At 48.2% G+C, this 23419-nt stretch overlaps 1 protein-coding gene across 15 annotated transcripts in view; it reads right to left on the bottom strand.

Moving 5' to 3' along the window:
• Positions 1-23419, bottom strand: part of LOC137347622 (centrosome-associated protein 350-like) — a 157807-nt gene that overhangs the window by 48561 nt on the left and 85827 nt on the right. For all 15 annotated transcript variants that reach the window (XR_010968980.1, XR_010968981.1, XM_068012197.1 and 12 more), the window contains 9 exons: positions 23247-23395; positions 22262-22393; positions 21558-21637; positions 18931-19061; positions 15716-15870; positions 7817-8004; positions 7351-7541; positions 4933-5020; positions 3439-3585 (listed from right to left, as the gene is read on the bottom strand). Coding sequence is in view for 13 of the 15 variants with exons in the window: in XM_068012197.1 (XP_067868298.1) it covers positions 3439-3585; positions 4933-5020; positions 7351-7541; positions 7817-8004; positions 15716-15870; positions 18931-19061; positions 21558-21637; positions 22262-22393; positions 23247-23395 (1261 nt within the window). In the remaining 2 variants the exon portion in view is untranslated. The remainder of the gene's footprint in view (positions 1-3438; positions 3586-4932; positions 5021-7350; positions 7542-7816; positions 8005-15715; positions 15871-18930; positions 19062-21557; positions 21638-22261; positions 22394-23246; positions 23396-23419) is intronic.

Here is a 23419-nt window from a genome sequence, read left to right as displayed (position 1 = left end):
TGTGCCGATCAAGCGGGCTGCTTTATACTGGATGGTGTCCAGCTTCTTGAGTGTTGTTGGAGCTGCACCCATCCAGGCAAGTGGAGAGTATTCCATCACACTCCTGACTTGTGCCTTGTAGATAGTGGACAGGCTTTGGGGAGTCAGGAGGTGAGTTACTCGCCTCAGGATTCCTAGCCTCTGACCTGCTCTTGTAGCCACAGTATTTATATGGCTACTCCAGTTCAGTTTCTGGTCAATGGTAGCCCCTAGGATGTTGATAGTGGGGGATTCAGCGATGGTAATGCCGTTGAATGTCAAGGGGAGATGGTTAGATTCTCTCTTGTTGGAGATGGTCATTGCCTGGCACTTGTGTGGCGCGAATGTTACTTTCCACTTATCAGCCCAAGCCTGGATATTGTCCAGGTCTTGCTGCATTTCTACACGGACTGCTTCAGTATCTGAGGAGTCATGAATGGTGCTGAATATTGTGCAATCGTCAGCGAACATCCCCACTTCTGACCTTAGGATTAAAGGAAGGTCATTGATGAAGCAGCTGAAGATGGTTGGGCATAGGACACTACCCTGAGCACTGATGTCCTGGAGCTCAGATGATTGACCTCCAACAACCACAACCATCTTCCTTTGCACTAGGTATGACTCCAGCCAGCGGAGGGTTTTCCCCCTGGTTCACATTGACCTCAGTTTTGCTAGGGCTCCTTGATGCCATACTCGGTCAAATGCTGCCTTGATGTCAAGGGCAGTCACTCTCACCTCACCTCTTGAGTTCAGCTCTTTTGTCCATGTTTGAACCAACGCTGTAATGAGGTCAGGAGCTGAGTGGCCCTGGCAGAACCCAAACTGAGCATCTCTGAGCAGGTTATTGCTAAGCAAGTGCCGCTTGATGGCACTGTTGATGACACCTTCCATCACTTTACTGATGATTGAGAGTAGGCTGATGGGGCTGCAATTGGCTGGGTTGGACTTGTCCTGCCTTTTGTGTACAGGACATACCTGGGCAATTTTCCACATTGCAGGGTAGATGCCAGTGTTGTAGCTGTACTGGAACAGCTTGGCTAGGGGAGCGGCAAGTTCTGGAGCACAGGTCTTCAGTACTATTGCCAGAATATTGTCAGGGCCCATAGCTTTTGCAGTATCCAGTGCCGTCAGTCGTTTCTTGATATCACGCGGAGTGAATCGAATTGGCTGAAATCAGGCATCTGTGATGCTGGGGACTTCAGGAGGAGGCCGAGATGGATCATCAACTCGGCACTTCTGGCTGAAGATTGTTGCAAATGCTTCAGCCTTATCTTTCGCACTGATGTGCTGGGCTCCCCCATCATTGAGGATGGGGATATTTGTGGAGCCACCTCCTCCAGTTAGTTGTTTAATTGTCCACCACCATTCACGGCTGGATGTGGCAGGACTGCAGAGCTTAGATCTGATCCGTTGGTTATGGGATCGCTTAGCTCTGTCTATCGCATGCTGCTTATGCAGTTTGGCATGCAAGTAGTCCTGGGTTGTAGCTTCACCAGGTTGACACCTCATTTTGAGGTATGCCTGGTGCTGCTCCTGGTATGCCCTCCTGCACTCTTCATTGAACCAGGGTTGGTCTCCTGGCTTGATGGTAATGGTAGAGTGGGGAATATGCCGGGCCATGAGGTTACAAATTGTGGTTGAGTACAATTCTGCTGCTGCTGATGGCCCACAGCGCCTCATGGATGCCCAGTTCTGCATTGCTAGATCTGTTCGAAATCTATCCCATTTAGCATGGTGGTAGTGCCACACAACACGATGGAGGGTATCCTCAATGTGAAGGCGGGACTTCGTCTCCACAAGGACTGTGCGGTGGTCACTCCTACCAATACTGTCATGGACAGAAGCATCTGCGGCAGGCAGATTGGTGAGGACAAGGTCAAGTATGTTTTCCCCTCTTGTTGGTTCCCTCACCACCTGCCGCATATCCACTCTAGCAGATATGTCCTTTAGGACTCCGCCAGCTCTGTCAGTAGTGGTGCTACTGAGCCACGCTTGGTGATGGACACTGACGTCCCCCACCCAGAGTAAATTTTGTGCCCTCGCCACCCTCAGTGCTTTCTTCAAGTGCTGTTCAACATGGAGGAGTACTGACTCATCAGCTGAGGGAGAGCGGTAGATGGTAATCAGCAGGAGGTTTCCTTGTCCATGTTTGATCTGATGCCATGAGACTTCATGGGGTCCAGAGTCGATGTTGAGGATTCCCAGGGCAACTCCCTCCCTACTGTATACACTGTGCCACCACCTCTGGTGGGTCTGTCTTGCCAGTGGGACAGGACATACCCGGGGATGGTGATGGCAGTGTCTGGGACACGGTCTGTAAGATATGATTCCATGAGTATGACTATGTCAGACTGTTGCTTGACTAGTCTGTGGGACAGCTCTCCCAACTTTGGCACAAGCCCCCAGATGTTAGTAAGGAGGACTTTGCAGGGTCGACAGGGCTGGGTTTGACGTTGTCGTTTCCAGTGCCTAGGTCGATGCCCGGTGGTCTGTCCGGTTTCATTCCTTTTTATTGACTTCGTAGCGGTTAGATACAACTAAGTGGCTTGCTAGGCCATTTCAGAGGGCATGTAAGAGTCAACCACATTGCTGTGGGTCTGGAGTCACATGTAGGCCAGACCAGGTAAGGACATCAGATTTCCTTCCCTAAAGGGCATTAGTGAACCAGATGGATTATCAAACACAAATTGCCACTAAACCACATAAGGGGATATTAGGGCAGATGACAAAAAGCTTAGCCAAAGAGGTAGGTTGTAAGTAGTGTCTTCAAGGAGGAAAGTGAGGTGGAGAGGTTTAGGGAGGGAATTCCAGCGCTTAGGGCCAATGGTGGAGTGATTGAAATCGGGGATGGGCAAGAGACCAGAAATAGTGGAATTCAGAAATATCGGAGGGTTGCTGGGCTGGAGGAGGTTACAGAGTGTCATGTGATTCTTTGTGTTATCTTAAGCAATACAATGAGGTACGTGGATTCCAGTTCCTTGAAGATCTCGCGAGGGTTTATTAACAGCTAAACTAGTATATACAATGCAGAGCAAACTATATACAGAACCTTTGTCCAGAGTGTTACAGTGCAGAGTGAACATGGCTACTAGTCACATGACTACATCCTGGTACTTAGCTCATTAGCATAGAGTCCTTCAAGGGCTCTTAAAGTGTTCATACATCACAGAGATAGGGAGGGACGAGGCCATGGAGGGATTTGAAAACAAGGATGAGGATTTTTAAATTGAGGTGTTGCCAGACCAGAAGCCAATGTCGGTCAGTGAGCACAGGGGTGATGGGTGAATGTGACTTGGTGCAAATTAGGATATGGGGAGGCTGAGTTTTGGATGAGCTGGCATTTATAGAGAGTGTAAGTGCGATCAGGAGAGCATTAGTACAGTCAGAATCGGGAGGTAACAAAGTTTTTTGGCTTCTTACCTGAGGGTCCATCGCTGATCCATCTAGCTGGCACTGGAGGTGTGTGGTTGACTGATGAATCCTAAAGATCTCTTGTTGCTGTTTCAGGAGGAGCTTCCTCTCCTGGTGGGCTGCCCTGTAGACATTCTGGAGCTGTCTGATCTCTGCCTAAAGGCAAGAATGGGAGAATAAAGTCACCACAGTTCAGCCAAGATCAGAACTTACTTCAGAGTGTAATGAATTCATTGGAATCCAGATAGAATCCAGACCACTCAATCTCTTTGATGCAAGAAAGAAAGTCTTGCATTTATATAGTGTCTCAGGATGTCCTAAAGTACTTTATAGCCAATGAAATACTTTTGAAGTGTAGTCACTGTTGTAATGTCAGAAACACAGCAGCCAAGTTACACACAGCAAGCTCCCACAAACAGCAATGTGATAAAGACCAGTTAATCTGTTCTAGAGATGTCAGTTGAGGGATACATATTGGCCAGGACACTGGAATAAGAGCAGGGATCTTCTACATTCACCTGAGAGGGCAGATGGGGCCTCAGTTCAATGTCTCAACTGTAAGATGGTGCCTCTGACAGTGCAGCCCTCCCTCAGTACTGCACTGGAGTGTCAGCATAGATTATGCTGGAATGGGGCTTAAACCCACAAACCTTCTGACTCCGGCGACGGTGCCAAGGTTGACAACAAGAAAAACTTCACCAACTGTCAGTCGATAACATTTTGATCACCAGTTTAGTCAAACAATAATTTGGAATGAGGTTGATCCACTGAAGTTTCAAATCTGACTGTTAATCTGCACATATCCAACATCAAAGACTCAAACCAGCTTTCCCTTTCTATTAGGTGCCACTAATGGTCCTGCTGTTGCCAGTTTCAGCTCCTCTAGCCCCATCTTTTGATTCTCTACTTCTTTTGTCTTTCACCATCATCCCCTTCGTCATTTAAGCAATCCTGCCCTCTGCCTATCACAGATCTACCCTTTTCTGACTTCTCTTCCACTCACCCCGCAACCTTGCCCTGTCTCTGTACTTGCTTAAAACCTGTTACGTCTCTAACTATTGCCTGTTCTGGCGCAAGATCACCAACCTGAAACGTTAACTCTGTTTGTCTCTCTCCCCACAAATGCTGCCAGAGCTGCTGAGTATTTCCAGTATTTTGTTTTTCGTTCTACCTGTGCGATGGATTCTGGTCATAAAGGCACACTGCTGGGTTACTTTACAAAGTTGTACACTCAGATCAGTGCATTAGCAGTGCTGTCCAAGATACAGTAACGTCACAGTGCCATTGGGAGTGGGAACTGCTGTAAACATTCAAGCAACATCCATTAAATCCTGCATCAATCAATGCTATCTGCTGTGAGTGAGAAACAGGAATTTGAACTGAATTGATCCCAGCTTGGATTGGATCTATTGTGCAGTTGGAGGGTGGGGGGGGGGGGGGGCGGGGGGGGGGAGAAAGGGTGAAAGCATATTCACGGATATGGGACTTTCCAGCATTTCCTACCTTCTCCTGTTGTAACTTAATCAGAATCTCCTGCTGCTTCTGGACGATAGCTGGCATTTTGTCATCTTGTCCTTTGTCTCTGAGATGTCTGGGAATCAATCAATTCAATAGAAGCATATTAAGTACTCTTAATTTGCAAATTATAATCTGCACCTACATACACATATAGAAAATACTAATACTTTTATTTATATTACAACTTATCTAATAAAATGTCTCCAAGTACACCACACCATCCTGATTGTGAAATATATTGGCCATTCCTTCACTGTCGCTGGGTCAAAATCCTGGAATCCTGGAACTCCCTCCCTAACAGCACTGTGGGTGTACCCACACCACATGGACTGCAGCGGTTCAAGAAGGCAGCACACGACCACCTTCCCCAGGGCAATTAGGGATGGGCAATAAATGCTGGCTTTGTCAGCGATGCTCCCATTACATGAACAAATAAAAAAACACCAAGAGGCAGATTTTCCTCTTCCTGTGCCTGAGGGCAGTGAGTGCCGTTACCGTTGGGGTTCTGAGTGCCCCCCATTACCTGGGCACAAAACCTCCCACTGCTCTCCACCCCATCCCCTTCTTTCTACCCCTCCCCCGCCGTTCCTCCCCTCCCCCAGCGCTTCTCCCCTCCCCCAGCACTCCACCCCCTCCCCAGCACTCCACCCCCTCTGTGTTCTGCTTCCTCCTGCGCTTCAACCCCTCTCCTTTCTCCTTCTCTCTTAAGGTACTGATTTACATAGAACTGCACAGAATTTTACAACACAGAAACAGGCCATTCAGCCCAACAGGTCCATACTGGTGTTTATATTTCACATGAGCCTTCTCCCATCCTACTTCATCTAACCCCCTTCAACATATTCTTCTATTGCTTTCCCCCATGTGTTTATCTTGCAGCCACTTAACATATCTATGCTTTCACCTCAACCATTCTACACCCTCTGGGTAAAGATGTTTCTCCTGAATTCCCCACTGGATTTATTCATGACTATCTTATATTTATGGCCTCTAGTTCTACTCCCCCCACAAGTGGAAACATTTTCTCCACTTTTACTCTGTCAAACCCTTTCAAAATCTTATTGATCTGTATCAGGTCACCCCTCAGTCTTCTCTTTTATAGAGGCACAAGTTTTTTTTTTATTTCCAAAATATACTTTATTCATAAAAATCTGCAAAAATTACATTGCCAAACAGTTTCAAACAGCACCAAAAAATACAAACATTGCAAGGGAGATCAGTTTCCTTCTATACTATCATGAGTTTCTTCACAACCCTTCCATTTCACTATTGTCATGCCAATTACAGTTTCACATTTACAGCAAAAGAAAATATCAACGATATAGTTCGAGGTGTTTCCCATGGATCCAGCCCCTCAGTTCAGCTTGGTGGGGGGACCTTACACTGTGGTCTTTCCCCATTGAGCCTTTGCTGCGGCTGCCCCAAGCTTTAGTGCGTCCCTCAGCACGTAGTCCTGGACCTTGGAATGTGCCAGTCTGCAACATTCGGTGGTGGACAACTCTTTGCGCTGGAAGACCAGCAAGTTTCGGGCAGACCAAAGGGCGTCTTTCACCGAATTGATAGTCCTCCAGCAGCAGTTGATGTTTGTCTCGGTGTGCGTCCCTGGGAACAGCCCGTAGAGCACAGACTCCTGTGTTACAGAGCTGCTTGGGATGAACCTCAACAAAAACCACTGCATCTCTTTCCACACCTGCTTTGCAAAGACACATTCCAGGAGGAGGTGGGCGACCGTCTCTTCCCCACCACAGCCACCGCGGGGGCATTGTGCGGAGGGGGCGAGACTTCGGGTGTGCATGAAGGATCAGACGGGGAGGGCCCTCTCACCACCAGCCAAGCTACGTCTTGGTGCTTGTTTGAAAGTTTATAGAGGCACGAGTCTCAATCTCTTCAATCTTTCCTGATAGGTATAACCTTTCACTTCCTTGTAAGTCTTTTGGGCACCTTCTCCATTGCCTCCTTTTTATAATATGGAGGCCAGAACTGTTCATAGTACTCCAAGTGTGGTGGGGCGGAGCAGAATGAGAATTAATCCACCTATGGACCAGGCTCTGCTCTGTGAAGTGTTGATGATTGTTAGAAGTGCCACCCCTCCCCCGATCCCCTCAAACACTGACATCCCTTATCTTTGATGAAGAGTAGTAGAAATCTGGAACTCTCTCAAAATTATGTAGAGGCTGTGGAGGTGTCAATTGAAAATATCAAAACTGAGATTAATAGATTTTTGTTAGGTAAGGGTATCAAGGGTTACAGAACCAAGGCAGGTAAATGGATTTAAGTTACAGACCAGCCATGATCTCAATGAATGGCAGAACTGTCTTGGGGAGCCAAATGGCCTACTCCTGTTGCTACGTAACACAGGATGTCATCAAAATGCCCAAAGGCAGATCAGTTTAATGGGCTCACGTTTTCTGATGCTCCAGCCAAGTCAGCTCAGCCTTGGTTTTCTCCCTCAGTGCTTCCTCTCTCAGTCGAAATAAGGCCGTCTGGTGCCTGGCTCGGAGTTCCTCCTCCTTTAGGTACTGCCGAGCCATCTCAAGAGTAAAACGACTGAACGCATCCGGGCTGCCAAACATAGATGTTCCTGCTTCCTGCCACTGAAAATAATTACAACAGTTAACTTACGTATACGCAGAAAATCCTCAAGCTCCCAACAGTTCTACACCATTGAAGTTACTAGGTATTGTAGTAACTGGTTATTCTTACTTACTCCAGTGGATGGCAATATTACCTTTAAAAGGACAATAACAACTTGAATTTAGTTAGCACTTTTAATGTAGTAAAATGTCCCAAGGCACTTAAGTTTGACAATTTCGACATCTCATGATGCCTGAATTAGAAGGAGATTTAGTTCTGTTCCTATAGGAAGTACCTTTCTGAAAGGATTCTCTGTTATGTTCTGTACAATGTTGTCTCCAGACTGCAACTTCTTATTGCTTTCCACTGTCTGTCTCCAATGGCTCTCAGAAGGCAACAGGGACCAAAAGGACTGTTCCACTAATTTATCCTTCACCAGCGATCCATCAGTGAGTGAGGTATGGGTGGTTCCCAAAACCGATTCTACAGTTGGAAAGAATGGTTTGAGTGAATCTGATATAGATACAATTTCCTATTAGGATTTTCTATTTGTTTAGAAGTGAAACCATGTTGATTGGAACCCAACCAGTTTGCAGTGGCAGACACTTGGGAGTTTACTTGGACAACCTGTCAACTGGATCATCCTGAGTGGCTCAGAGAAAGAAAGAAACGGGGAACGTTTTGGAGGCAACGGGGGTCTTGGCTGTCGACTGGAGAGCCGCCGAGTGACCCGTGTCGCCTCCTTTGGGGAAGGCCCGCCGTATCAAGAGCCAATCAGGCATTTTACAGGCCACTGGTGGGCCTCTCCCTGGGGATGGGAAATCCTGCCTGCCTAGAGCTGCTGGCCAATCAGAAGCAGGCAGCTCTTTTGTTCAGCATCGCCACCGGGGAGGCGGTGGCTGCTGCTGGAATGGCACCCACCAGAGGCCCAGGATCGTGGAGCGGCCCAGCCAAACATAAGTGATGGAGGGAGGGATTTCGTGGGGTGTGGGCTGAGGGGGAGAGGATGCAGAGGGCTCGGCAGCAAGGGCAGTCAAGTGCTTCTCAGTAGCCACCCCCCCCCCACTCCTTCCCGATGCTGAGTACCTCAATCAGGCACTGAACACCTTTGAATGAGGGACAAACAAATCCGCACAGGTTTGCATGTCGTGCTTCCCGTGCAGCGATGGACCTGCCCACTACTGGGCTAATACCAGCGGTGGCAGGAAGAAGCCCCTTATTGAGCATTAATTGCCACTTACGGGCTTTCCTGCCACAGACTTAATCAAGGTGCGAGCGGGAAGGTGGTGGGGTCCCCACCTGACACCATCCCACCCAATTAAATGCCCTCCCAGCCTCCAAACCCGCTACAGGGGGAGACTACAAAATACTGCTCCAAGTCTCTGAAGATTATACTCATTGGTCATTACATGTGATGGCGTGTTATTGGTAGGTCATTCCGAACAAACTGAATCACTTTGCCTAATCCTGCTCTTTCATCTGAACCAATGCATCAAACATAGATATAATGTTCCCAACAAGCCATTGACTTTACTGGTATGGACCCCGAGGAGCTATTTCGTCTCGTCTAGACACAGCTTGAGCTTGAAAGGAGGCAAATTCAAAACTAATCTACAGAAATATTATTTCAGTGAGCGAGTGGTCAATCGATGAAACTGGCTCCCTCGGGAGACAGTGGGGACAGTTCATATTGAAGCATTCAAATGTATTGTAGACAGATTTGTTTCAGAAATTTTAGGATCCAATATGTGAGGAATTTGAGACATGACATGCGGTGAGTGTCGCAGAGCTTGTGAGGAACAGCTGACTTTGGACCGATGATTCCTAAAGCTCTTCACCTTGGGTTGAATTTTACCGGCCCCTCGACACCGCGGATCGTGGCGCGGGGGCCGCTAAAATGCTGTGGGGAGAGGCCTGCCTCGACCCTCAATGCCGAGGTGGGCCCACTGCATTTTACTGGCGGTGGCACCACAATTAGCATATGGTAATGATTACTTACCTCTGCTGATTATGCAGCCCACCGCCTCTCCACCGACACTGCCGGATTTTTCGTTGAGCGGGCGGCTGTCACGTGCCGTCCCATTACGTCCCATCTGAAAAGCCGGCAGTTCCTCACTCTGCATTATGGAAAGGAGAAGGGAGGGGGGATACACAGGGGTCTAACTCTGCATTCTTAAAGGGAGGAGGGGGGATTCACAGGGGTCTAACTCTGCATTCTTAAAGGGAGGAGGGGGGATTCACAGGGGTCTAACTCTGCATTCTTAAAGGGAGGAGGGGGGATTCACAGGGGTCTAACTCTGCATTCTTAAAGGGAGGAGGGGGAATACACAGGGGTCTAACTCTGCATTCGTAAAGGGAGGAGGGGGGATACACAGGGGTCTAACTCTGCATTCTTAAAGGGAGGAGGGGGGATACACAGGGGTCTAACTCTGCATTCTTAAAGGGAGGAGGGGGGATACACAGGGGTCTAACTCTGCATTCTTAAAGGGAGGAGGGGGGATTCACAGGGGTCTAACTCTGCATTCTTAAAGGGAGGGGGGGGATACACAGGGGTCTAACTCTGCATTCTTAAGGGGAGGGGGGGATACACAGGGGTCTAACTGCATTCTTAAAGGGAGGGGGGATACACAGGGGTCTAACTCTGCATTCTTAAGGGGAGGGGGGGATACACAGGGGTCTAACTGCATTCTTAAAGGTAGGGGGGGGTATACACAGGGGTCTAACTCTGCATTCTTAAGGGGAGGGGGGGATACACAGGGGTCTAACTGCATTCTTAAAGGGAGGGGGGGTATACACAGGGGTCTAACTCTGCATTCTTAAAGGGAGGGGGGATACACAGGGGTCTAACTCTGCATTCGTAAAGGGAGGAGGGGGGATACACAGGGGTCTAACTCTGCATTCTTAAGGGGAGGGGGGGATACACAGGGGTCTAACTGCATTCTTAAAGGGAGGGGGGATACACAGGGGTCTAACTCTGCATTCTTAAAGGGGGGGGGGGGGGATACACAGGGGTCTAACTCTGCATTCTTAAAGGGAGGAGGGGGGATACACAGGGGTCTAACTCTGCATTCTTAAAGGGAGGGGGGGGATACACAGGGGTCTAACTCTGCATTCTTAAAGGTAGGAGGGAGGATACACAGGGGTCTAACTGCATTCTTAAAGGTAGGGGGGTATACACAGGGGTCTAACTCTGCATTCGTAAAGGGAGGAGGGGGGATACACAGGGGGCAATGCCATGGCATGCCACATAGTTGATCCAGGAAAGCAGCTGATATACCCGTCAACACCAATCCATGCTCTGTTAGGAACCTTCAAATACAGGCAGGGTTCAATTTTATTTATCACATGGAAATAGGTATGGCTCATCCTACATTGTGTGATCCTCTGCATGTGAGGATCCGTATGCGCCAGAGGCAATATCAACAGGCAGGTGTGATCCACATAGAGGCCCCTGGTCATGAGCAGCAACCCCCAAGGGGAGCTTGCCATTATGTTTGCCATGCATCTACAGGCCCCACATGACATGCCATCGGATGTCACAGCACCAGTGTCAGAGGAGATTGCTCATATAGAGAGGCTGGTGACACGTCTCTGTGCTGTGCTAACGATGACCTGCAGCCCATGGGCTCCAGTGGACATCCCATGCTTTTGTTCCTCATAGTGGCAGTGGTTCTCAAGCCTGACTCCTCCGCAGCCTTTTAGGGGCCCACCAGAGACCTTTGTGGGGTCACATAGTCAACAGTGAACTGCTGCATCAGGGAGGTCACCAATGCCCTGCACCGGAGGGCCAGTGAGGATGTCCGCTTCAGGACAGACTTTCACAGCCAGGCCCAGAGGGCCATTGGTTTTGGCACCATTGCTGGAGAACCATAGGTTGTAATGTTCATAGACTGCACTCATGTGGCCATCAGGCCCCCACCAGGCTACCACCTGCAGACGTCAATCTAGGTGAAGCTGGTATGTGATCACCGCAGATGCTTGCAGCGAATATGTGACCACTTCTCAGGCAGCTGCCATGACACCTGGGTCTTGCGCCAGTCCCAGCTGCCACCACTGTTAACTGAACTGGCTCAGATGGAGGGCTGGCTTCTTGGAGATAAGGGCTATCCTCTGCAGACATGGCTCCCGATACCGGTGAGAGACTCCACCACTGCTGCAGAGGAGAGATACAACAGCAGCCACTGAGCTACACGAGCCACCATTGAGCAGGAGATCGGCATTCTGAAAGAGGACCTCCAATGTCTGTATGGGTAGGGTGATGCCCTGTACGACGGGCTGAAAAGGCCAGCTCCTTTCTTTGCTGCTCTGTACAACTACGCATCCAATAGGGGCCAGGCCTGGCATGATGAGGAGAGATCTCAACAGAATTCCTCCTCGGACTATGAGGACGCTGAGGGCCTACAACATGAAAGACGCATGGGAGGGCAGATGGCACCCAGGCTCTGCACACAGGGCTAGCAGTGAGGTAGGGATGTGCGGAAGTGGCTTATCAGACAAAAGCTCTCTGCTCCATAGGAACCAACATGAGTTCTGCAAGCCACACATCACCCTCCCTCACCTGCTGTGCACCAGTCCACATCTGCAGCATCTCTGTATAAACCATTAGAGGCAGCAGCTGACTGAGCCAATGTCCATGTCACTGCATCCATGGAGATGCTCATGAGTAATGGTGGCATGGCAATGCTGTTATTGCGTACGTTGGCTCTTCTGAAGGGCCAACAGTGCAAAGGGATGTGACATTGGCGCTACATCCTGGCACACATCATTCACACAGAGAAAAGGACACACATGTTGGTGAGCAACATTTAGTGAAAGACGTATTTACATTGCTGTGGCACCCATGCATTCCCATTTGTGTCAGTGTATTCTCTGTAAACCTCTGTAATACCTTTTATGATCTATTTAAGTCTCACATCCTGGAATGTGCAAATTTAAGATTATTCACCCAGGTGCGGCACACCTACAAGAAGGAATGTTACACTTGAGTGGGAGAAGAGGATCACAACTTCACAGCACACTGGGACACAGCAGGGTAAGTATGTGGCAGCAAAGCGGAAAGTGCTGGGGTAACTCAGCAGGTCAGGCAGCATCTGTGAAGAGAGAAGCAGAGTTAACTTTCAGGTCTGTGAACTTGGACAAGTTAACTCTGCTTCTCTCTCCACAGATGCTGCCTGACCTGCTGGGTTTCTGCAGCACTTTCTGCTTTGCTGCCAGATTGACAGCAGCCCCACTCTTCAGCAGTCAGGTAAGTATTTCTTTGACAGCTGTCAGGAAGCAGGTGTTGGGGTGTTTAAAATAGATCCCCAGCACCTGCTGCACAACTGTCAAAGGGTTCCTCACTGCACCGGATGTCCTGCCTCTCCCCACGTAATATCGGGGGGGAGGCTCGGCGCAGTGATGCTAATGAGCCCCCGCGCGTATTATCGCGGGGGCACTGCGGCGGCTGCTAAATACGGGCGCCTCCGTGCAGCACAGCGCCCGAATAAAATTCAGCCCCTTATGTCTGGGTCTGTTGCAGACTCATTGATCGAGATTGATTGCTGTGATTAGTCAACAACTCCATTATCATTGTGTCTTGTGATTACCAGGATGGCGGACAGTGAACGAGATGACGGGACCTTAGTCTGTCTCGTCGAGCAATTCCCATGGAAGTGCATGGGGATAACTGACCAACTGCTATGCTCATTCCTGCTGCTGTGGGAGATCTCCAGTAGAGGGAGAAGGAGAGGTAAACCAAAAAGGAATGATTCCCCTGAGAAGAAGCAGAATAAGATCAAAAAGCAGAGTCCAGTAATACAAAATGCATCAAGTTAGTCCAGTGAAGAGAAGGAACATTACACATGCGGAACAAAGTGCTTTTGAAATGCAGTGACCCTGAGCTCTTAATAAGGATAAATATCCCCTTAAAAAAGAATAAAGGGTTACAAGGATACAATGCAGAGGGTGAGATTTCTCCGCAACGACAAAGTCCCGTCATCGGGACGTAAAGCAGATAGCGTGGCCGCATGGGCGGGGGCTGGAAGTGAGAAAGTGATATTATCCAGGCCGGCAGGCAGGAGAGGCGGCCAATTAAGGAAGGAGGGCAGGTCTTCCACGTTGCTAGCCCCATCAGAGGGCTGGCAGCTCTGCAGCCTTGGCAGCCCCACTGAGAGGCTGTTGCTGAGGTAGCAAGGGAAACGCAAGGGCATCTCTATTTAGAAACACCCTTGCAGGGGTGGCAGAGATTTATTTATTTTGCTGGGGCCAAGCTGGCAGGCCCCGGCGATCAAAGGGTAAACTCCTCCAGTGGCATGTTGGGGCTGCGGGGACAGCCTTTGCCACTGGCAGCCCCCTCCTTGGGCCATGGAGCCTTTGGCCCCGACAGCCCCATCGTTGGGAGGCCTCCTCCGTGCAGCTGGTAGCCTCCCCACATGGTGGGGGCTGCTCCGCCACCAGCAAAATGCCAGCAGCCCGGGAAAATGGCCCTCAGTTGGGCCTTTAATTATTCGAATTGGCCGCCCACCTCCTGAATGTTGTCCAGTGGCATGACTATGTTGGGGAGCTGTCCCAACACGGCTCTCTGGCATTTTACTGTCCCGCCCACCTCCCAGCCGGTCGCCATGACGAACCAATTGTTGACAGGGCGCTGCACCAGAGGTGTGCTCCCATGTTAAAAAGACTTTTAAGGAGATAAGCAGAGGTTAGTGTTGAGATACACAGCTTCACTGTGAGTGCTTCAACTTCAGCTTTCACCTCATGGTACTGTCACCTCACCTCGGAGCTTCAGGACTGCTCTCTACCTCACCTGGGAGCTTTAGGACTGCTCTCTACCTCACCTGGGAGCTTCAGGACTGCTCTCTACCTCACCTGGGAGCTTCAGGACTGCTCTCTACCTCACCTGGGAGCTTCAGGACTGCTCTCTACCTCACCTGGGAGCTTCAGGACTGCTCTCTACCTCACCTGGGAGCTTCAGGGCTGCTCTCTATCTCACCTGGGAACTTCAGGGCTGCTCTCTACCTCACCTGGGAGCTTCAGGACTGCTCTCTACCTCACCTGGGAGCTTTAGGACTGCTCTATCTCACCTGGGAGCTTCAGCACTGCTCTCTACCTCACCTGGGAGCTTTAGGACTGCTCTCCACCTCACCTGGGAGCTTCAGGACTGCTCTCCACCTCACCATGTCATGTCTCAATGCAGGTTTTCAGATTGCCTGTGAAGCAAGAGATCTGACTAAAAGAGAAAGCCATGCTAGACGACAACAGAGTCTATCCAAATATTTGGAACCTTCCTGACACGCTCAAGCCAACCATGAGTAGTGCTTATATTATGAGGTTAGTCTAAGGTAGACAGTTCATTGCCAAAAGGTTACACATTTTGTGATTTCAAAAGATGTTGGTTTATTGTGAAAGCAATTGTGCATAAACCCAAGATGTTGTTTCATTCTAAAGTCAATTTTTCTAGTATATAATAAATTATTATATTCTTTCTAAATTCATGGTTTGTTCCTGAAGTTGCTTTAGGAAAAACAGCCCATTAAATTAAATAGAAAATTAAACCATGTTAAAATAAAACAGATAAAAGGGTATTTCCCCAAATTAAAGTGCTTGTTGCTCCTACAGATACAACCCCATCAGATTGATTAACGGAGATCAATAAATATTCTGGATTTTTGACTGATTAAATTTGACGGTGTGGGAAATATTCCACAGAACCTTCCCTCGACAGATTAAATGGTAGAGTACACAGAAGGATAGATTGGACCTGAATGGTGGAAAGGGAAGGATCGATGGGTCAAATGGCCTTTTTCCATCCCACGTTTGGTTACTTCCTTTAAAATGTCGAAGCAACATCAAGGCACAAGTGTTGACGTAAATACCATCCCCGAGAAAGTGGGCCTCAGGCAGCCTAGTAGCACCACACATGGTTGGCAATATTCCAAACGACAGATTGGTTGGACAAAGCTTCATGACCTTTGACTTCCAGAGTTAGCCTAGCCACACAGAGGGTGATTTCGGTGTTTACATTAAGTGGAGAGATAGAGAAAAGAAAAACTGAGGCAGATGAATCACTTAGCCTCACTCAATAGTGGAATCAGAGGGCTGGGAAATCATGACCACCCTTCCCATCCCACCCCACCCAGCATTAACCAGGGGATTGGGGGCACAGGATATTGTGAGGGGAGATACCAGCTCCAGGCTACTTAAACATAATCTGTACCTCTTCCATCCAGAGAAATCTCTACACTTGCTCTCCTTCTCGTGTTGCTGCTCGGATAGTTGGTGGTCTCAGTTATCACCGGGCTGATTGTGGAAGATCTCTTCAGCTCCACTGATGAGTCTACTTTCAGGGAACTGTGCGGCCTGCAGTGGAAACTTGGGTAAAGGAGAGGTAAGAAAGGGTAAATAAATTTCAGATAGATTATTTTTAATCAAAGGCACACTGCAACTGAAAATTCTCATCCCGTCTGGCACAGTTCTCTAAATTGCCAGCACTGTCCCACCATAACACGGGCACACACCCACTGTAACCCCAACACAATCCCACCGTAACCCCGATACTCTCCCACCGTAACCCCGACACACACCCACTGTAACCCCGACACACTCCCACCGTAACCCCGCAACTCTCCCACCGAAACCCCGACACACTCCCACCCCACCCCCGACACACTCCCACCGTAACCCCGATACTCTCCCACCTCACCCCCGACACACTCCCACCGTAACCCCGAAACTCTCCCACCGTAACCCCGACACTCTCCCACCGTAACCCCGACACACTCCCACCCCACCCCCGACACTCTCCCACCGTAACCCCGACACACTCCCACCCCACCCCCGACACACTCCCACCGTAACCCCGATACTCTCCCACCTCACCCCCGACACACTCCCACCGTAACCCCGAAACTCTCCCACCGTAACCCCGACACACTCCCACCCCACCCCCGACACACTCCCACCCCACCCCCGACACTCTCCCACCTCACCCCCGACACACTTCCACCGTAACCCCGAAACTCTCCCACCGTAACCCTGACACTCTCCCACCGTAACCCCGGCACACTCTCACCGTGACCCCGGCACGCTCTCACCGTAATCCCGACAAACTCCCACCGTAACCTCGAAACACTCCCAGCGTAACCCCGACACTCCCAGCGTAACCCTGACACTCTCCCACCAAAACCCCAACACACATCCGCCCCACCCCCGACACACTCCCACCGTAACCCCGACGCACTCCCACCATAACCCCGACACACTCCCACCCCACCTCTGACACACTCTCACCGTAACCCCGACACTCCCACCGTAACCCCGACACTCTACCAATCCACCCCAACACACTCCCACCGTAACCCCGACAAATCCCATCGTAACCCCGAAACTCTCCCACCGTAACCCCGACACTCTCCCAACCCACCCCAACACACTCCCACCGTAACCCCGACGCTCTCCCACCATAACCCCGAAACTCTCCTACCGTAACCCCGACACTCTCTCAACCCACCCCAACACACTCTCACCATAACCCCGACACACTCCCAGCGCAACCCTGACACTCTCCCACCATAACCCCAACACACATCCGCCCCACCCCCGACACACTCCCACCGTAACCCCGACGCACTCCCACCATAACCCCGACACACTCCCACCCCACCCCTGACACATTCTCACCGTAACCCCGACACTCCCATTGTAACCCCGACACTCTCCCAATCCACCCCAACACACTCCCATCGTAACCCCGACACTCTCCCACCGTAACCCTGACACTCTCCCACCGTAACCCCGGCACACTCTCACCGTAACCCCGGCACGCTTTCACCATAAGTCTCAGTCCGAGCAAGTGGAAGCTCATTTCATCTTATAGTGAAAAACAAGCATTCTGCTTTCTTTTTCTTCAAATTAACGGGGGTGCGAAGACCCCTCTAGGACATCCACAAGACAATACATGTGTCAGGAGGAATGGATTGCAATGTCACGGAAATAAATAACATAAAATCAAAGGAGGAACAAGACACAGGTGATGTGCTCTCCCCTGCCCTCAACTCCCGCAAAGTGAAGTATTTTTTTCCAAAGGTTTTTCTTCTCAGCTCTTTCTAATTTGCAGCGAATAATAAAACTTAGTTGATGCCGGACGATGAGATGAGAGATGGGATGAGAGAGCGGGTCCTATCAGGAGAGATTGAGTGGAATGGGCCTATATTCTCTCGGGTTTAGAAGAATGAGATGTAATCTCATTGAAATGTATAAGATTCTTAGACCACTTCACTGGGTAGATGCTGAGAGGCTGGTTCCCCTGGCTGGACAGTCTGGAACTAGGGGTCATAGTCTCAAAATGAGAGGTCGGTCATTTAGGACGAAGATGAGGAGAAATCTTTTCACTCAGAAGTTTGTGAATCTTTGGAATTCTCTACCCTGGAGAGCTGTGGATACTCAGTCACTGAGCATAATCAAGAATAACATCGATAGATTTTTCACCACTAAGGAACTCGAGGGATATGGTGATAGGGCAGGAAAGTGGAGTTCATGTAGAAGATCAAGCACAGTTATATTGAATAGCGGACGAAGGGGACGAATGGTCTTCTCCTGCTCCTATTCCTTATATTCGTCTGGACATCTTGGAGAGTTAAGGGTTAATAACCAAACGTCAGATCTTAGAGCAACAAGGCTTTTCAAGATAAACAAGGTAGCAGCAGGATGTCACAGGAGAAAGCATGACATCTTCTGTTCCAAATGTCTGAGAATTATCTGTGGGAAATGCTTGTGCATGGAAATGAATGAATGAGGTGACAGCGGCTATGAGTGATTGAAGTATAACTTTAGTAGCTAGTGTAATGAACATTGGCAGAGGGCTCCATTAACTATCGTTTAGCATGGATGTTTAGGACTCTTCACACCTTCTGCCTCTCTAGATACATATGATGTTGAAATCACTGTACTGACCCCCAGTGGGGTAATTTTAATACCTAACTCACCAGTTGGGAAACTCACAGGATCTGATGAAGGGTCACTGACCTGAAACGTTAACTCTGCTTCTCTCTCCACAGATGCTGCCAGACCTGCTGAGTATTTCCGGCACTTTCTTGTTTTTATCACAGGATCAGTGTTTACCAGTGGTAAAACCAGAGTCGCACCCAATCCCATAGTTTCCCAACAGGCAACTTAGGTTAAAATTGCTCCCCTGCCAAATCTAGTTCACCTTTTCTCAGGAGCTCAAAACCATAGGAGTCACCTCTCGCTCAGGTCTTCCCACCTGCTATTGTCTGTGAGCCACCCTACCACTGCTTTGTAGTGTCTCCTGTTTATTTCCACCTCGGTGAAATCCTGCCCTACTGACCCAGGACCATCATCTCAAGAGAAATTGGAGATACACTTGCGATTAATAAGCTGGGGCTCTGCTTCAAACAGAAAGCCTTCTTTCACCTTAACTGCTCGGTTTCCTCTTGGAGTTGCTTCATCAGCTCGGCCAGCCTCTGAGTAACAGGGTCATCTTTTCCCTTTTCCAGTTCCTTGATATTCTTGGTGCTGGTTGATGGTCTGGATTTGTCCGAGGGCTGAAAGGGAAAACTCTTACCTTCAGCACCATTCAATTAAATATCTTTAAAATAACAACAACAACTTGCATTTATGTTGCGCCTCATAGTAAAAACATCGCAAGGCGCTTCACAGAAGTATTATCAGACAAATTTGACATTGACACATAAGGGGGATATTAGGACAGGTGACCAAAAGCTTGATTGAAGAGGAAGGTTTTGAGGAGCACCTTAAAGAAAAGAAAGATTTATATAGCACCTTTCACAACTGCTGGATATCTCAAAGCATTTCCAGCCAATAAAGTCCTTTTGAAGCGTAGTCACTGTTGTAATGTAGAAACATGGCAGTCAATCTGCACACAGCAAGCTCCCACAAACAACAATCTGATAATCACCAGATAATCTGTCTCTTTAATGATGTTGATCAAGGCGTACATATTGTTCAGGGTAACTCTTTTGTGAAATAATGCCATGGAATCATTTATAGCCACCTAAGAGGGCAGAAGCGCCCTCAGTTTAATATCTCATCTGCAAGGTGGTACCTCTGACAGTGCAGCATTCCCTCAGTACTGCACTGGAGTGACAGCTGAGACTTTTGTGTTCAACTCTCTGACTTAGAGGCGGGAATGCTACCCCCTGAGCCATAACTAACACTTATATCCCATTGATGTACAAGGAAGGATGTGGTTCAGCAGGTGAGAGAGAGATGGAGAGGTTTGGGCAGGGAACTACAGAGCTTAAGGCTTAAACAACTGAAGGCATGGCCACCAATGATGCAGTGAGAGAAATCAGGATGGGGTAAAAGAAACTGAAAGCAGCGAATCAGCTGACAGTTAATAGTCATTTTCTCTACATTTGTGTACTGAGTGAGCATGTTGCTTTCAACAGTGAGTGACAATAGCCCAGAAATTTCCTGAAAAAATGTGCAAATAGGTCACAACCCCCATGGCTAGGAAGAGATAACCTGCTAATTATGAATTACCGCATGTTACTCTCCAATTTGCACCATTCCACCATTAGCTTCACGAAAATGGCATCTCACCCTTTAAATGTTACATTTATTTACTTCCTTTTCCTTTCTGTCTTTTTTTGTCTCTCCTTCTCTCAATCCAAACTTTCTTTCCCTCTCTTCATTTCTATTTCTGTACCTCACAGGGTATGCTGCGTCGATCCCCCATTACAGCAAAACCTGGGCTGACATTTTTCCTCATTGCTACTGGACGATTTTGACCCATTTTCCACAAGTAGCTTTAGATGGGAAGGGGAAAAATGTCTGGATCCGAGTGACTGACCTGTGACATTCACCGATAAACGGTGAACAGGTCTGCGGGTGTCACAAGCTGCAGCAAAGGCGTATCACCAGCTCAATCGCTGTGCCTAGTGCGAGCTGGCCTTGTGCAATAAGCAACTCTCTACCCTAGAGAGTCCCATCAGCTTTCGGGATTTAAAAAAAAGGACAGGTACATTTTGATGCTCAGGTCCATCTTGACATCAAGGTACATTCTGGCAAAAGAAAATGGGAGTAATCGGTCAATAAAGGCCCTGTTGACATTCTTTCAATGGGCAGAGAGGGAGAGAAAGAGAAACAGACAGAAAAACAATCAGATTCACTCCTAATATCCCAGTTATACTGTAAACACTGTTACGACCAGGTGAGAAAGGTGTCTAGGGGTCCTTCTCAGCCTTCACCTGGTCTTAATGTAACAGGGTTTAATTTTAAACACACTATGTTTTTAGCTCCCCCTTGGTGAATCCTTATTCACCGCTTTCCAATTCTAAGGCAAAGAAAACAGCACAAACAGATTTTCTTACGTTTAAAAAAGAAATGCTGAAATTTATTAAGCTTGAACTTAAACTCTAATTCGGTAGACGCCTACGGCTATGCAACCCACCCACGCTAGTATGTATACACGATACACATATGCAAACTGAGACAGAAAAGAGCAGAAGAAAAATAAAGTAGAAACATTTGAGGCAACATCTGAAGAGTTTTTGATACGGTTCTTCGAGCTCACTGTACAGTCCTTGATTATCGGTAGATCTTGCTTTTCATTGGGGCCCACTACTCTTCATAAACCTTGTTCACTGTAGGAGACTTTTCTCTCTTGGGGTTCATATGTCTTCAGTGGATTCAGTGGCTTGTGAGAAAGAGATGGGAGCAGACAGGAGAGATCTTCTCAGTCCAGGAGCAAACAGTCTTTCTGAGTTCAAACTCTCTGTGGCCAGTTTAAAAGAAAACCCTGGAACAGTCAGTTAATCATGTGACCAGCTGGTTTAACCACTCCTGCCCTTGTGGATTGTATCCTCCTTAGCAGGCCCTGGAATGCGCTTCCTCACCTTCGATGTCTGTTAGTATGTAATTTTATTTTTTTCCAGCCCCGGCTGATCTGTTTAACAAGTCATTTCCTCGCTCCAACAACAATTAAAAATCAATGTTCATGACAAAGTTGATGTGCCTCATTCTTGGCATTCATGCCTTGCATGACAACACAATCATAAGCTTCAGTAAATTCTTACCCTTCCATTCTGAGCTGAGGAGAGACCAGAGCTTCTGGGACACTGTGCACTCACGCGATTATAGTTGTGTTCAGCAATACCTATCAAATTAAAAAATCATAATTACAAGATCAAGGCGGTGCTGTTTAGCAAAATTATAACTTAGAAAGAAAAAAGACTTGCATTTATATAGCGCTTTTCGTAACCCCAGGACGTCCCAAAGTGCTTTACGGCCAATGACGTGCATTTGAAGTGTAGCCACTGTTGCAATGTAGGAAACGCAGCAGCCAATTTGCTCACAGCAAGCTCCCACAAACAGCAATTTGATAATGACCGGATCATCCGTTTTTAGTGACGTTGGATGAGGGGTAAATATTGGCCAGGACACCAGGGAGAACTCCCCTGCTCTTCTTCAAAAATAGTACCATGGGATCTTCTGAGAGCTCAGATGGGGTCTCAGCCTGTCCTAGGCTGACGAGAGCTTTTATTTTTTAAATCAATGGGGTTTCTGTTCCAGATCACTATCCCTCCCAAAGAGTGTCCTTAAGGGAGTTGGGTAAGATATTCATCTGTAGCTGAAAATTAGTTTGCACCTTCAGGAATGGAGAAAGAAAAATTGCAAGAGTTTTTCTTTAGTTAAGAAAAAACAACCGAGTTTTTCCCTGTAATAAGAAGGGTTTTCCGGAGTGGGTATTCAATCAATGATAACTGGAGTTTTGACCTACCTGAGCGCAGCCTCTGTGGGTCATGTGACTGCCTTTTCTTCCAATGAGATTTCCCAGTGAGTGAGGCACCGTTCCTTGTCTCCAGGGAGTCACTCGTGATTGGCTGGCATCTTCTTATGCCAGGCGGGTAACCTGTTAGTGAAAATACAAGAGTTAAAACTAGAAAGCAGCGTGACAGCGTGTGGGCAGAGAGATAACGCCAGTCATTGGCGTTTTCACCTGGCGGGATGGCAGAGTTTAACAATGGAGTGTTGTGTCAGCTGTGGCTCAGTTGGTAGCACTCTTGCTTGTGAGTCACAAGGTTCTGGGTTCACAGTCCCACTCCATGGCTTGAATATAAATATCAAGGCTGACACTCCAGTGAAGTACTGAGGGAGTGCTGCACTGCCGGCTTTTGGATAAGATGGTAAACTGAGGCTCCACTGCCTGCTCAGGTAAATGTAAAAGAACCCATGGCACTGTTTCTCAGAAGAACAGGGGAGTTGTCCTCAGTGTCCCGGCCAATATTTCTACCTCAATCAACATCACAAAAACAGATTATCTGGTCATTACCACACTGCTATTTGTGGGAGCTTGCTGTGCAAACTGGCTGTTGTGTTTCTTATAATACAAACTTCAAAAGTACTTCATTGGCTGTAAAGTGCTTCGAGATGCTGGTGGTTGTGAAAGGCGCTGTATAAATGCAAGTCTTTCTTTATAACACTCTGTCTAAATGCAACTTGCAATTCTTTGAACCCAGTATGATGAGGCTGCCATTTCTAACAATGGCACTTAAAAGAATTTAAAGGTTAAAGATTGCATGAGGATTGATGGACCAATGGTCTTTATTTTCCTCGTCTTTTATGTCGGAAGCTCCACCTTTATCGACTATAAGGTCGACTTAAAAGTGACAAAGATTCCCTTTGGATTCAGATTTGTATAATGACTGTGGGCCATGGCTTCTCCCAAAGACACCCCCAACAGCAGTGATGCCACGGGTACCTACCAAACTCCTTCATTTTCTCAGTCTGTTTTACTCCTGAAGATGAGGCAGAATTAGTCCTGGATGGGGACCAGTGCGAACCCACTTTCTTACTTTTCTGGGCCAGGGAAGACTTGATGCCATCTTGCACTCTAGTCATTTCCTGAAAAGTTCTAAGTTAGGAAATAGAGAATTGT

Source organism: Heterodontus francisci, chromosome 32 (assembly GCF_036365525.1).
Source record: "Heterodontus francisci isolate sHetFra1 chromosome 32, sHetFra1.hap1, whole genome shotgun sequence".
Lineage (NCBI taxonomy): Eukaryota > Metazoa > Chordata > Chondrichthyes > Heterodontiformes > Heterodontidae > Heterodontus > Heterodontus francisci.
Note: the sequence above shows the minus strand (reverse complement) of the source record. Positions and strands in the feature narration are given on the sequence as shown.